This window comes from Microcebus murinus, chromosome 16 (assembly GCF_040939455.1).
Source record: "Microcebus murinus isolate Inina chromosome 16, M.murinus_Inina_mat1.0, whole genome shotgun sequence".
In the NCBI taxonomy this organism is placed as follows: Eukaryota; Metazoa; Chordata; class Mammalia; order Primates; family Cheirogaleidae; genus Microcebus; species Microcebus murinus.
This window is the reverse complement of record NC_134119.1, coordinates 67,864,707-67,878,501: the sequence shown is the minus strand read 5'-3', so window position 1 is coordinate 67,878,501 and position 13,795 is coordinate 67,864,707. Positions and strand designations below refer to the sequence as shown.

Genomic DNA, 13,795 nt, shown 5'->3' with positions numbered 1-13,795 from the left:
GTGAGCCACCGCACTGGCCTACTCAGGACATTTCTAAATGTCTTCAGCTCTTGTGCAGTGGGTGCCCTGTTGAGGGGGTGCTTCCTGACCCTTTTGGTGATGTGATCCCTAGCCTTGCCCTGTGATGAGCTGCCCACACCTGGAAACCTGCTTCATATCACGATCCCACCAAAACTCCTTGTAGGGTCTCGGACCAGCAGGCTTTCCCCACCTGGCTGTGCAAGTGCTGTTTCCTCTGCTGGGTGTGCTTTCCCTGCTCCCCTCTACGTCTGCCATACCCCCATTCCTTTTATCAAACTTTCCTGGAAAACCTTTCGCACTTTTTCTGATCTTCCCTGGCTGAGTTAGATCACCCTCTGGTGGTCTCTTGTGGCGGGGACGACCCCTGGCAAACGGTAGCGACTCAAATATTTTCTGAGTTAAAGAGTAATGGTCCGGGCCTGGCGCGGTGGCTCACGCCTGTAATCCTAGCTCTCTGGGAGGCCGAGGCGGGCGGATTGCTCAAGGTCAGGAGTTCAAAACCAGCCTGAGCAAGAGCGAGACCCTGTCTCTACTATAAATAGAAAGAAATTAATTGGCCAACTGATATATATATAAAAAATTAGCCGAGCATGGTGGCGCATGCCTGTAGTCCCAGCTACTCGGGAGGCTGAGGCAGAAGGATCGCTTGAGCCCAGGAGATTGAGGTTGCTGTGAGCTAGGCTGATGCCACGGCACTCACTCTAGCCTGGACAACAAAGCGAGACTCTGTCTCAAAAAAAAAAAAAAAAAAAAAAAAAAGAGTAATGGTCCACACCTTCCCCTTCTTTAGTGAGTCCTAGGAAGGGAAGTAGATGGAGGAGCCTCAGTGGTAAATGTTGAAAGGACAGCGAGCAGGCCAGTGTGGAACGGAGTGAATTGGGAGGGAGGGGAGAGTGGATGGTGACGAGGTCAGAAAGGTAGAGGGATGACTCGGTAGGGTCTGTCTGGACGCGAAATGAATGCGCGAACGTGGGCGTCCTGTCCGCCAGAGGGCGCAACGTAGCCTCAGCTACGTTGTAGCTCAGAGAACTACATCTCCCAGGGGCCTTCGGGGTTTCTCGGCCCTTCTCAAGCAAACTGTGAGGTCCAGCAGCCGCTGGGACTTGTAGTTTGGAGGAGACTCTCCGTGTGAGCCGCAGCGAGTAACCAGTTCCCAGGTCCTGAAAAAGTGTGGGTCTGGGTCTTTTCTTCCTTCCTCGGTTTCCATGGTGATGGTTCCGGCGAAGGCCCTGGTTTTGGCAGCGGCGGGGCCTTCTTCCCACTGCCTCCTCTTCACCATCTGCTCCACCCTCGCACCTGGCCGAGAGCCATGGCCGCCGCCTCCGCTCCCGGGCCCGGGCCTCTGCTGCCACACGGTGGCGCGAGTGAACGGCTGCGCCGGCTACTCCTCCAGGCTCCGGAATACCTGTCCCTTCCACCCTCCTCCCTCAGACCAAAGAATCCAGCCCCGCAGCCTCCTCCTCTCCGGGGACCCGGAGCTTTTTCAAACACAGACAAAATTGTGGGACCCAGAGACCCAACCAGCCCGGGCTGGAGGCGAGAGGCCAGTGGCTTCCCGGGCACCCCGTCCTTGGCGCCCGCCCGCCGCGCCGTCTGCTCCTCCCACGCCCTCGCGCGCCGCTTCATGAAAATTTAATACCAAATGCATTTGCGGCCGGACGCGGGGAGGCGGTGGGTAAAGGAGCGCCCTCCGGGCCTGGATCTGGAGGCGGACTCCGCGCGGGGAGGCGCGGGTCTGGGGAAAGGGGCGGGGCAGCACCGCTGCAGGCTGGGGCCCGGGAGGCGTTGGGGATTTATTCCAGAGAGGCGGGGCTGGAATCCAGGGGCGGGGACAGAACTCCGAGGACCGGGAAGGATCCTAGCCCGAGGCGACACAACTCAGGGCGTGGGGAGAGAACTCGGAGCAGGGACAGATCTCCGCGCAAGGGGCAGAACTCGGGGCTGCGGCTGAGCTCGGGGAGGGGCCAGAAACAGAGGGCGGGTACAGATCCCGGGGGGTGGGGACAGAACCTGAGAGTCTGGACAGACCTGGAAGAGCGGAATAGATCCCAGGGAGCTAGGGGAGGACTCCGAGCGCGGACAGATCCCAGGGGAGTGGGGCGAGAACACAGAGTGGGGAGGGAACTGCGGGGTCGCAACTGGCAACTGGGGGGCTATAAGTGCAGGGGGTGGAACTCAGAGGGAAGGAGATGGGGTGGGGAATGAAACCCAGGTGGAGAAGGAGCAGGCAGGAGGGACACGCCCAGAGAGCAAATAGAATGGAGGGGTGGGGCAAAGATGGAAACTGGGGAGTGGATGGATCGGCAAGGGTGCGGGGGGCACTAGAGGAGGACCGCGGGCGGGTCGAAGTCGGGGTTGGAATAGAGGGGAAAGAACTCCCCTGAATGAGAAAAGAAAGAACTGTCTGAATGAGAACGTTGGAACTGGGGACCACGCGGGATGGGGAGGGAATTGCGGGGTGGGGGGTCAGAGGTCGGGGAGTGGGGCGGTGGAGCCGGAGGGCACAGAAATCGCGACAGGTAGGTCTAGGGGGACGAAACGCAGGAGGAACCCCAGGGGAAGATGGAACTGTAAGGGACGACGTTGGGGGCATCCGAAGTGCGCGGGACAAGTCTCAGGTGGGGATGAGAACTCAGGACAGGAGAGAAAACCCGGGTAGGAGGCGCTGGGGGGTGGAATACGGGGAAGTAACGAGGGGAAGGGACAGAATTGGGGGCGATGCAACTCGGATAAGTGCGTTCGGAACCAAAGGCGTGGTCTTAGGATGGGCGGGCAGGGACAGAGGGCTGAAAAGGGGGAGGGACTAGCTTGCGAGGGGCGGGGCTAGCGGGGCTGAGGCGGGGCCTCTCCTGCCCCGCCCCGCCCCGCCCCGCCCCCGGCGCTGAGTCCAGTGACAGCCCCCAGGCTGCCGGCACTCGCAGCCTCCTTCCCCCCGAGCGGAGCTGCGGGGCCGGCCGGGCCGGGGCGGACCCCGGTAACCCGGACGCGGCCTCCCGGGCCCGCGGGCGGGGGGACCCGCGGCAGGGGCCGCCACCATGGAGTTCCGCCAGGAGGAGTTTCGGAAGCTAGCGGGTCGTGCCCTCGGGAAGCTGCACCGGTGAGCGTGGTGGGGTCCTGGGAGGGCAAGAGTGTGAGGATCGGAGGAGGACTCGCATTACCACCTGGGCGCAGACGGACAGATGGACGGGCGACACTCCGGCATGGGGGGTCCACCCATCTGTTCAGTTTTCTCCCTTGAGCTCCGACGGCGCCCATCTCCCTGGCTTGGTCTCGTCCATTATCTCGATCATTTTTCTGCACCCCACCCAATCTCGGGCTCTACTCTTTTCTCTGGGCCTAGATGTCCCCCTCTCTCTGGGGCTCTGACCCTTCCCCCACCCGCTTCTGGGTCCCCGTCCACCTATCTTTCTGGGTCTCTCCGCTCCCTGTCTCTGGATCTCTGCTTCTCCCTAGATCTGTCTCTGTCCCCCTCTCGCTGATTCTCTGGCCATTGTTCTCACTAGATCTCCTTCAGTCCCTAAGTCTCTGTTCCCCCTCTGGGTCCCTCCTCTTCCCTGGATCTCTGGTCACCCCTCCACCCCTTATTTAGGTCTATGTCCCCTCTGTGGGTTTTTATTCTCCCACCCTGGGTCTCTCCATCTCCCCATGTCCTTTTCAGTTTCTGTCTCTCAGAGAGTTTAATCTGCAGCTAAAGCGGATTGGGGCCCGTGGGTCGTTGTCCTTGAGGGGGGTTAAGCTGGGAGAAGCCAGGCTATCCTGGGTCCCTGGGGAGAAAGGAGCTGCAGCCTAGACATTTAGGCTCTGGGGGTAGGACAGCCTTCCCAAAGGATATAGGCTAGAGCTGAGAGGGCTTCCTCCCAGCCAGGGTGATGACCCTGGTGACCTAGGTGTCCCTCAGGGTAGTCTGGACACCTCCCATCAGTCTCTCAGCCCCAACCCCAACCCCAGCTCTGGCTCCAAGTCAGAGAAATTACTCAGCTGCGGGAAAGCCTAAAAATATCTGGCCACAGCGCGGGGAGGAGATGGCCTCCACCCCGTGCACCTGCCCACATCCCCTCCGACCCTGTCACCTTGGCCCACAGCCCTCACCACGTCTTTAGTTGGCCCTCAGTCCATTTCACTAGGCCATTCAGGTCCTTCTCTAAGTCTAACGTGAGTCCTGCTTGCTGCACATCATCTCCTAGCTCCGAAGTTACCCCCCCTCTAGTAACAGGGGAGGCACGAATAGGGCTGGACAGAAGAGGGGGCAGGAGGATGGCGCAGTGACGGGGGTTGGTGGTGGAGGGGGAGCTATGCTCACCTCACCCCTTCTTTTTTCCAGTTTTCCAGCCCCTCCCCACCCTTTTTCTCGCCTCCTTTCACGAGTTTCTCAAAATACATCAGTGTGAAGTCAGGAGAGTGAGAGAGACGTGCTGGTGGAGGGGGCTGGGGGTGGCAGTTGGAAGGACTGTGCTCCTCAGCCCCCCTCCCTCGGTCTCTGCTTCTCACTCTCTCATCTGTGTCTGGGGTTCTCTCGGTCCATCTCTGCCTCTCACCTCTCTGAGCTGCCCTCTGGGCCTCAAAGAGCCCCAGAGCTCGTCGCTCTGGCCAGCACCGCCGGCAGGGAGTTTGTGCAGAGCAGAGTATTCGCGTCCGAAGTGTGGGGTTCGCTTTGATGGTTGGAGAGGGAGGGGATGCCCTATTCAAAACTGGGGAAACTGAGGCTCAGTTTTGGAGCTGGGGGGCAGTCAATGAATGAGTGTACAAGACCCATCATTTGAACCCAGGTCAGTCTCTCTCCCAAGCCTGGGACAGAGGCTGCAGATTTTCCTCCAGATGAATGATGCTAGAGTGGGTGGAAACTGCCTTGGACCAGGAAACAGACGGAACCCAGGGCGACTTGGGACAAGGACATGGGAGAAGGGGAATGCAGGAGAGATGAGACAAATTGTCTCCTTTCTGAAAGCGACGTCTTGGGCAGGGTGATGCTTAGGACCAGGAAGGGACTGGACCCCATCACCATCCTTGTGTGTGTTCTTGGAATGGTACTTTTGTTTTCCCGGCCTCAGTTTCCTCGGTAATACAATGGGAAGATAAGAGAGAGCTGAAGGGACATGAGGGGACAGAGACCTGGGGGAATGGAGAGAGACCCCGAGGGAAGCAAAGACAGAGACCTAAAGACAGGGAAGTTGAGACACCTTGATTTCCTCACCAGCAAATCAGACCCCAGGCCTGAGTTTGGGTGTCCAGGGAGGGGGGCAGGCTTTCCATCCAGCCTCCCCCCTGCCTGCTCTTGTCCTCTGCAAATCCTCCAGGCCACCATCATCTCTGCATCGCTGGCCCTCTTGTCCTGCAATGATTACCATCACCTTGAATTTCCCTCTTTAGTATCTGGGATTTCTGCTCTTGCCCCCATTTTATAGATGTGAGATACTGAGACCCCTGTTTTGAAAGCCTTGGTTAGAGATCTGACATCTCATAATGAATATCAAATTTCAGGGGCTGCAATCACATCTTGACTTTCAGGGTCAAATATCATTTGGTATCAACCTAAGTCAAAGTCTAATCTCATTGGCTGACATGTTCTGATGGAGGGGGAGTCCCACCATCCTGCCTTTGTCATTCTAGTGGCTTCAATTCCTCCTCTCCCTGGCTTTCTGTCTCCTTTAGGGTCTCATTCCTCCTCCCCCTCGGTTCTGCCCACCTGCCCTCTTTTCTCCCCTCCCCCTGTTTCTTAACTGCCTCTCCCCACCTCCTTAAGTTCTAGGACAGGGAGGGGTTGCTGTATTCTCTCATCTCTTCCACCTCCCTCCCCCCAGACCGTCTGGCTGTTCTTTCCTCCCCCGTCCCAGTCTCCCTTGCCTCCATCTGTTCTAGCCCCTTCCTGGGATCCAGCCCGATTCCCTGGCTGCCTACCCGCCTCAGAGAGGGGCTGCACCTCACAAATCACGTCCCCAGCCGTCTCTCCTCCGTCTCCCAGTCTCTCCATCGTTCTGTCAGATTCTGGGTCTCCATTTTCCTCTCTCTTCATCTATGTCCTCTCTCCTGGGTCCCCACCTCTCCCTGGGTCTCTGTCTCCCTCTTTGGGTCTGTGTCCCCCTCTCTCTGGCTCTCTGTCCCCTCTCTCTGGGTCTGTGTCCCCCTCTCTCTGGGTCTCTGTCCCCTCTCCCTGGGTCTCTGTCCCCTCTCTCTGGGTCTCTGTCCCCCTCTCTCTGGGTCTCTATCCCCTCTCTCTGGGTCTCTGTCCCCTCTCTCTGGGTCTCTGTCCCTCTCTCTTTGGTCTCTCTCTCTGGGGGTCTCTTTCCCCCCTCTCTCTGGGTCTCTGTCCCTCTCTCTCTGGGTCTCTCTCTCTTCTGTGTCTCTGACCCTCCCTCTCTGGGCCTCTGTGCAGTCCCCCATCTCTGCCACCCTCCTTCTGGGTCTTTCCCCACCTGTCTCAAGGCACCTCTCTCTCCCTGCAGCCTCTCTGGTTTGAGGCGGCCCTCCAAGTACCCTATTCATCATCACAGACTCAATTCTGGATCCAGAACGGGCGGGGGCGAGAGCCATGCTGGGGAATGAGCCAATCCCCCTACCAGGGCCATCTGTCCCCTGCCAGGACACCACCCGCCACTCCTCCTCCCTACCTCCTAGGCGGACAGCCTGAATCAAGGTTCCCCAGGGATGCCCCGGCTGGGCTGCTGGGTTCTCAGGGTCCAGGCTGCCTCCCCACCCCCGCATTCCTGGGAATGGGCTTCTGGTGGCCGCCATGAAGTCAGCTGGATGTCGGCTCCACACCTGGGGCCTGGATCAGGGAAGGGCATGCCACCAGAGCAGGGGAGGGGGGGGTCGGTATATATAGCAGACGTGGCTGAGAAGCATCTGTTCTCTTGACACCTTTCCTGAAGCATCTCCTTAGCACCTTTTGCTTCCTCAAATAGACTCCTATCTGGGAGAGGGGGGTGGAGAGTATTTGGGCCTTGGGGTGGGGGTTGAGGGCAGCCTCTTGGATCCCAAAGGGTAATCTGAGGTCTAAAACTCCTGATTGAGAGAGATGACGGGGCTGGGGGGGGGAAGGGAACTCAGTGAGGATCTTGGCAGCTGGGTGACGGAGGAGGTGGCTGGGGGCCGAATTCCTGGTCTGAGGAAGACGGACGAGGTGTGGGGGGGTGTCGGGATTTCTGGATCCTGAGGGATCAAGGGAGCCAGGGGCCTGGACTCCTGGCGAAGGAGGGGGTGCGGGCTTAGAATTCTGAGTCTTGAAGAGCAGGTTTTGCCCTGGACTCAAGTGTCACAGGGAGGCGGGGCCCGAGGGCCTGGACTTCTGAGTCTTTGACTCTTGTTGCCCCAAAGCCTCCTGGAGAAGCGGCAGGAAGGTGCGGAGACACTAGAGTTGAGTGCGGACGGGCGCCCGGTGACGACGCAGACCCGGGACCCTCCGGTTGTGGACTGCACCTGCTTCGGCCTCCCCCGCCGCTACATTATCGCCATCATGAGCGGTCTGGGCTTCTGCATCAGTTTTGGCATCCGCTGCAACTTGGGCGTGGCCATCGTCTCCATGGTCAACAACAGCACGACCCACCGCGGGGGCCACGTGGTGGTGCAGGTAGCTCAGGGCCAGAGCCCTGGCGCAGCCGCGCCCTGTTAGCCCTGCCCACGCCCTGCCTCGTGACGTCACGCTCGCCTACGAGCGCCCAGGCCACGCCCCTCCCAAGCACAGCCCGAGTAGCCCCGCCCATCGGCACCGCCCCTAGGCGCTGACCTAGCCTCAGGGCTCTCCCTTCCTAAGCCCCGCCCTGCTCTAAATAAAGCTCCGCCCCTATTTCAGGTCTCTGATTGCAAAACCTAGACTCCGCCCCAGCATTAGGTCCCTAATATGTTGCCAGTTGGTCCATTTTGGACCTACTAGCAATTTTGTTCTCTCCTGTGCCTCACACTCCTGTCACTGGGTCATATCTACTTTATCCCAATCCCGTTAGGTTCCTTCCTTAATTTTGATCCTCGTTTTTCTGAAGCCATGCTCCTGCCTACATCCCACCCCGTCTGCTTTAGCCTATACCTAAAGCCCTGCCCATTTCAGACTTCTCCCTCTTTTTGAGACAGGGTTTCGCTCTGTTGCTTGGGCTACAGTGCAGTGGCATCATCATAGCTCACTGTAACCTGACACTCCTGTGCTCAAGCGATCCTCCTGCCTCAGTCTCCCAAGTAGCTGGGACTACAGGTGTACGCCACCACCCTAGCTAATTTTTATTTTTTTGTAGAGAAGGAGTCTGGCTGTTGCCAAGGCTAGTCTCTAACTCCTGGCCTTAAGCAATCCTCCGGCCTCGGCCTCCCAGAGTGCTAGGATTACAGGCGTGAGCCACCGCGCCAGGGGGTCCCCATATTTTACGTGCCAGTCCCCCTGCATCAGGAAAAAATCCTGATTTGGGCTGTGGCCTACCTGAAGCCCCTCTCTTCCAATCTGACCCGCCCCTTTGGTTGCTTCTTGTCCCTGCCTAGATCCCAACCAGGTCACTGCGCAAACAGTTCAGAAAGAGCCATTCTCATACATGGGCTCCTAGACATGAACTGAGGCAAGAAAGCAGGCTGAATGAGGCTTCTAGGCAGCTACGAGCCCCATTGTAAGGTGGTACTAGCCCTAGCAACGTGGAAGTGCAGAGTTCGTGGACTCTGATTGACAGAGGGATGGAGAGAGCGCTGATTGGCAGATATTTTGGCGGTGGGAGGGATTCCTTGTTGCTGATTGGCTGAGGGGCTAAGGCTGTGGGTGCTGATTGGTGGAGGGGCAGAGCCGGGCAGGGCGGCAGGTTTGATGTGCCTTTTGGCCCCGCAGAGAGCCCAGTTCAGCTGGGATCCAGAGACTGTCGGCCTCATACACGGCTCCTTTTTCTGGGGCTACATTGTCACTCAGATTCCTGGAGGATTTATCTGCCAAAAATTCGCAGCCAACAGGTACAGTGGTGGGGGTCTCAAGGTGGGCGGGAACTACAGCTGTGTGGGTGGGGTTATAGAGGGCGTGGTCTCGAATTTGGGAGCGGGTCTTGGAGAAGGGCGGGGCTCGCGACTGTGTGCGGAGGAAGTCACAGAGAGGGTGAGGCCTGGGCTGGGGGAACGGACGGCCCCCCACCCAGCCTGCTGTGGGCGGCAAGGGCAGCATCCCGGGCATAGCGGGAGAGCTGGACCTTTTTCTCTGACCGTGCCCATCAGGGTTTTCGGCTTTGCCATCGTGGCCACGTCCACTCTAAACATGCTGATCCCCTCGGCGGCCCGCGTCCACTATGGCTGTGTCATCTTCGTGAGGATCCTGCAGGGGTTGGTAGAGGTAAAGCCCCGCCCCACGTGACCCCACCCCTGTTCCGACCACGCCTCATCCCGCGCTGACTTTGGCTCTTTCCTCCCTAGGGGGTCACATACCCCGCCTGCCACGGGATCTGGAGCAAATGGGCGCCACCCCTAGAACGTAGTCGCCTGGCGACAACGGCCTTTTGCGGTGAGAGGAAGGGGCTGGGTGGGGATCCAGACTCCTGCTTCGGAGAGAAGAGGGGCTGTGGCTTGTCCTTCTGTGTCCCCAGAAAGACGGGGACTGGGGGTCGACACTTCTGTATCCCGCGTCCTCGCCCTTAGGTTCCTACGCTGGGGCGGTGGTCGCGATGCCCCTCGCCGGGGTCCTGGTGCAGTATTCGGGATGGAGCTCTGTGTTCTACGTCTATGGTGAGGGGCCCGACACCTGGCTCCGGGTGGCGCTGGCGTGGAGCAGGGCTGGTTGTCACCGCGCTCCCATTCCCCTCCTGATGCCCCCAGGCAGCTTCGGGATCTTCTGGTACATGTTCTGGCTGATCGTCTCCTACGAGTCCCCCGCGTTGCACCCCAGCATCTCGGAGGAGGAGCGCAAGTACATCGAGGACGCCATCGGCGAGAGCGCCAAACTCATGAACCCCCTCACGGTCCGCGCCCAAGTCTGCGGGGGCGGGGCGGGGAGGGACATCCAAGTTAGTGGCGGGTTCCTGTAACTCCCGGCGGAGACAGGACTGGAATGCGGAGAGCGGGGACTAGACCCTAGGAGTCAGGTTACAACCCACGAAGGCCAGGATTAGCATGCGCGGAGTTAGGTCGGGAGGCGAGCGGGATTAGAACCACAGATAGGGCGTGGCTAAAACCAGCGGAGGCGGGATTAGAATGTGGGGGGTTTGCTTAGATCTTGGGGTGGATGCAGCTAGATTTGGGGTGCCTAATTGAATAAGAGATGCCTAGGCCCACATTTATGAGTCCCTGAGTGGAATCATAGGGCCGGACACCTGTGCACCTGAGGGGCTATCGTGGAGCCAGGACCCCTCCATCCCTAAAGTGCCACCGTGAGGCTGGGATCCCCGGTCCCCACGGGAACACGGGCTGGCCAGCGCACTGGGGTCCCAAGAGGTTTCGATGAGGTCGGAATCCCTTGGTCTTTGCGGGACTACAGTGGGGTCCCTGAAGGGACACGGAGAAGCCCCCAGCCTTGGCCTAAGTCTTAGCATCCCCTCCCCTCGCCCCCCACAGAAGTTTAGCACACCCTGGCGGCGCTTCTTCACGTCCATGCCAGTCTACGCTATCATCGTGGCCAACTTCTGTCGCAGTTGGACGTTCTACCTGCTGCTTATCTCCCAGCCCGCCTACTTCGAGGAAGTGTTCGGCTTCGAGATCAGCAAGGTAGAGCCCAAGAGAGAACAGGAGGCCCGGAGGGAGTGGGATGCAGCGGGGCCTGGACCCGAGTCAGGAAGCACCCGGTGGTGCACCTACCAGACAGAGGCGCTGAGCCCTGAGCAGCCCCCGCCATACCTTTCGCCTGCTCCTGCAGGTGGGCCTGGTATCAGCGCTGCCCCACCTGGTCATGACCATCATCGTGCCCATTGGCGGCCAGATCGCTGACTTCCTGCGGAGCCGCAGCATCATGTCCACCACCAACGTGCGCAAGTTGATGAACTGCGGTGGTGAGTGGGGCGGGGCCTGGCCCTGATCAGGGACAGCCAGGGCGGTGCGGAGCTGGGGTGGGCGTGGCCATGGGTGAGGTCAGGGGGCGTGGCCAGCAGGGCGGAGCTGGGATGAGGGGGGACCTGGATGGAAGAGATTGTCATGCTGCACTCTAAGGGCCACCGCGCGGAACGGGTGTGACTACCCAGGTGGAGCAGAGGAGAGACCTAGCGGGGCCTGGAAGGGCTGGGCCTGCCCAAGACTGGGTGTGGTAGGACGTGAGCTAGGTGATGAAGCGGGCCTATGAGTTGGGGGTCCTGGAGAGACAGGGTCTCGATAGCATGGGGACAGTGAGGGAAGGTGAGAAGGTGCACAGGGATCCCGTGTATTCGGGGCGCGGCCTAGTCAGGGAATGCGGCCGCGGAGGGTCCGTTTAGTCTCTCGGAAGCCAGTGGGCGCGGTCAGGGCTGGGATTGGGAGAGCCAGTCGGGTGGGATGTGGGCCTGGCGCCTGGTGTGGAGGTGGCCAGACTGGGGCACACAGGCGGATTGGGGCGGGAGCAGGTCCGGAAAGGCAGTGTGTGGCCACTTGTGCCCAGCCCTGGCCGACACGTAGGAGACGCGTCCCTCTCCTAGGCTTCGGCATGGAAGCCACTCTGCTGCTGGTGGTCGGCTACTCGCACTCCAAGGGCGTGGCCATTTCCTTCCTCGTCCTAGCCGTGGGCTTCAGCGGCTTCGCCATCTCTGGTGAGAACCATGGATCTGTAGCTTGGGGGACTGTGGTCAGCTCTATAGGGAACTTCCTGGTTCAGGAATGGGGTCTCCGAGCCTCACAAAAGACGGACTAAACTGAGTGGGGATGGGGGCTTCGGGAATATTCCAGGGGGCATCACTGGAGTGAGATGCAGGTGTGTCACCTTCTGAGTTGTCTCTCCTCCAGGGTTCAACGTGAACCACCTGGACATCGCCCCTCGCTACGCCAGCATCCTCATGGGCATCTCCAATGGCGTGGGCACGTTGTCGGGCATGGTGTGCCCCATCATCGTGGGCGCCATGACTAAGCACAAGGTTGGTGCATGGCCCTGAGTCACTCGTCCTCCAAAGTATGCATGCTACCTTCCTGACCACGCTGTGTCACCCTCACTGGGGCCCCACCTCTATCCTTTCTGGTCCCTTTCGGGCCCTCTCTGGATCTCTGCCTCCCTCCCCCTGCCATGTCCTCTCTACTCATTTCTCCATCCTCCATTTGACCTCATTCATCCCTGTTGACCCCCTCTCCCCTGCAGACTCGGGAGGAGTGGCAGTACGTGTTCCTAATTGCCTCCCTGGTGCACTATGGGGGTGTCATCTTCTACGGGGTCTTTGCTTCCGGCGAGAAGCAGCCGTGGGCGGAGCCTGAGGAGATGAGCGAAGAGAAGTGTGGCTTTGTCAGCCACGACCAGCTGGCTGGCAGTGACGAAAGTGAAATGGAGGATGAGGCTGAGCCGCCGGGGGCACCCCCTGCTCCCCCACCCTCCTATGGGGCCACACACAGCACAGTTCAGCCCCCAAGACCCCCACCCCCTGTCCGGGACTACTGACCATGTGCCTCCCACGGGATGGCAGTTTCCAGGACCTCTGCTCCACACATCTCCGGCCTGAGTGACCGTGTCAAGGAGCCCCACTCCTCTGTCGTGTCGCAGGCCTAAGAAGCACTCTCCCTTGTTCCCAGTGCTGTTACACCCTCTTTCCTTCCTGGCTGCCTCTCAGGGGTGGTGGAGCTGCAGATGGCAGTTTCAAAGATACCCAAACTCCCCTAAAGGTTCCCTTCTCCACTTGTTTTGCCTCAGTGGTTTAAGATCTCTCCTTTCAGGGCTTTATTTTAATGGACAGTGCAACGTCTTACTCTCTCTCGTGGTTTCAGGCACCGTCCCCCTTTCCTTTAACCCCAGGGGCTCTCAGGCTAACCCCTGAGATTACTTCCTCTCCTTTCAGAAAAGTTCAAGGTCCTCCTCTAGACGTTTCAAATCTCTCCCAACTCTATTCTGCATTTCCCAAGTTGGTTCAACCAATCGCCCATCCCCGCCATTCCAGGGGTTGATTCTCACCAGCGTTTCTGAGGGAAAATGGCGGTTTCATGTCTCCCCCATTCCCCCACCTTCCTCCTCCCCCTACCAGCAGATTCTGCGGAAGCACCGAATTCCCAGGACCTTCTCCCTAGCGTAGCATGTCTAGGGAAAAAACCAAAATGGCAGTTTTAACAATATGCCTCTCTCCACCCCCATGCACTTTTTCTGACGTGGTTTTCAGGTCTAAATAGTGGCTGCTCAAGTCCATCAACTCAATGGTTTGAAGCCATCACCATTGAACTTCCCCATGGTGGTTTCAAGATGCCCCTCGTCCCCCAGTTCCTTGCACTTTATTCTCCCGGGTGGTTTCAAACTACCCTCAGTGTCTCAGTGGCCATTTGTTGTGTCCCTCAGGGGCTAAATGACTCAAGATCTGGGATCCTTCCCCTCTCAGACCCCCACTTTCGGCTTAGAATTTGGGGAACATACATAGGAGAAGTCACAGAATCCCAGCAAAGGGAATGGGGCTGGGGGAGAGGGGTGTTTTTCCCCGGGCAGGGTTGTGTCTTTGTGTCTCTGTGACTGTAAATCCTGCCCTGCCCCACTCCCAATAAAATGCTTTGGTGTACAGACTCAGTTGTCATTGGCCGTGGGGGTCACAGGAGCCCTGGCCCCCAGCCCCCGTCCCCCCTCAGACCCGGGAGTCCCAGCCCCTTCTTTCGGACCCAAAAGAACCATCCTCAACCCCCTTCTCCCTCGGTCTCAGCGGGTTAGACTGCAGACCCCTCCTGCCCCAGGACTCAGGCAAGAGAGATATCTAGT

At 59.1% G+C, this 13,795-nt stretch overlaps 1 protein-coding gene across 1 annotated transcript; it reads left to right on the top strand.

Moving 5' to 3' along the window:
• The first annotated feature begins 2,917 nt into the window (after nucleotides 1–2,917).
• SLC17A7 (solute carrier family 17 member 7) lies at nucleotides 2,918–13,599 on the top strand. The gene is made up of 12 exons (XM_012754282.3): nucleotides 2,918–3,118; nucleotides 7,333–7,585; nucleotides 8,813–8,931; nucleotides 9,187–9,301; nucleotides 9,382–9,469; nucleotides 9,604–9,690; nucleotides 9,781–9,923; nucleotides 10,516–10,665; nucleotides 10,814–10,946; nucleotides 11,562–11,672; nucleotides 11,866–11,993; nucleotides 12,212–13,599. Exons 1-12 carry the CDS (start codon nucleotides 3,057–3,059, stop codon nucleotides 12,503–12,505), a joined length of 1,683 nt encoding a protein of 560 aa, XP_012609736.1. The 5' UTR covers nucleotides 2,918–3,056; the 3' UTR covers nucleotides 12,506–13,599.
• Nucleotides 13,600–13,795: the final 196 nt, after the last annotated feature.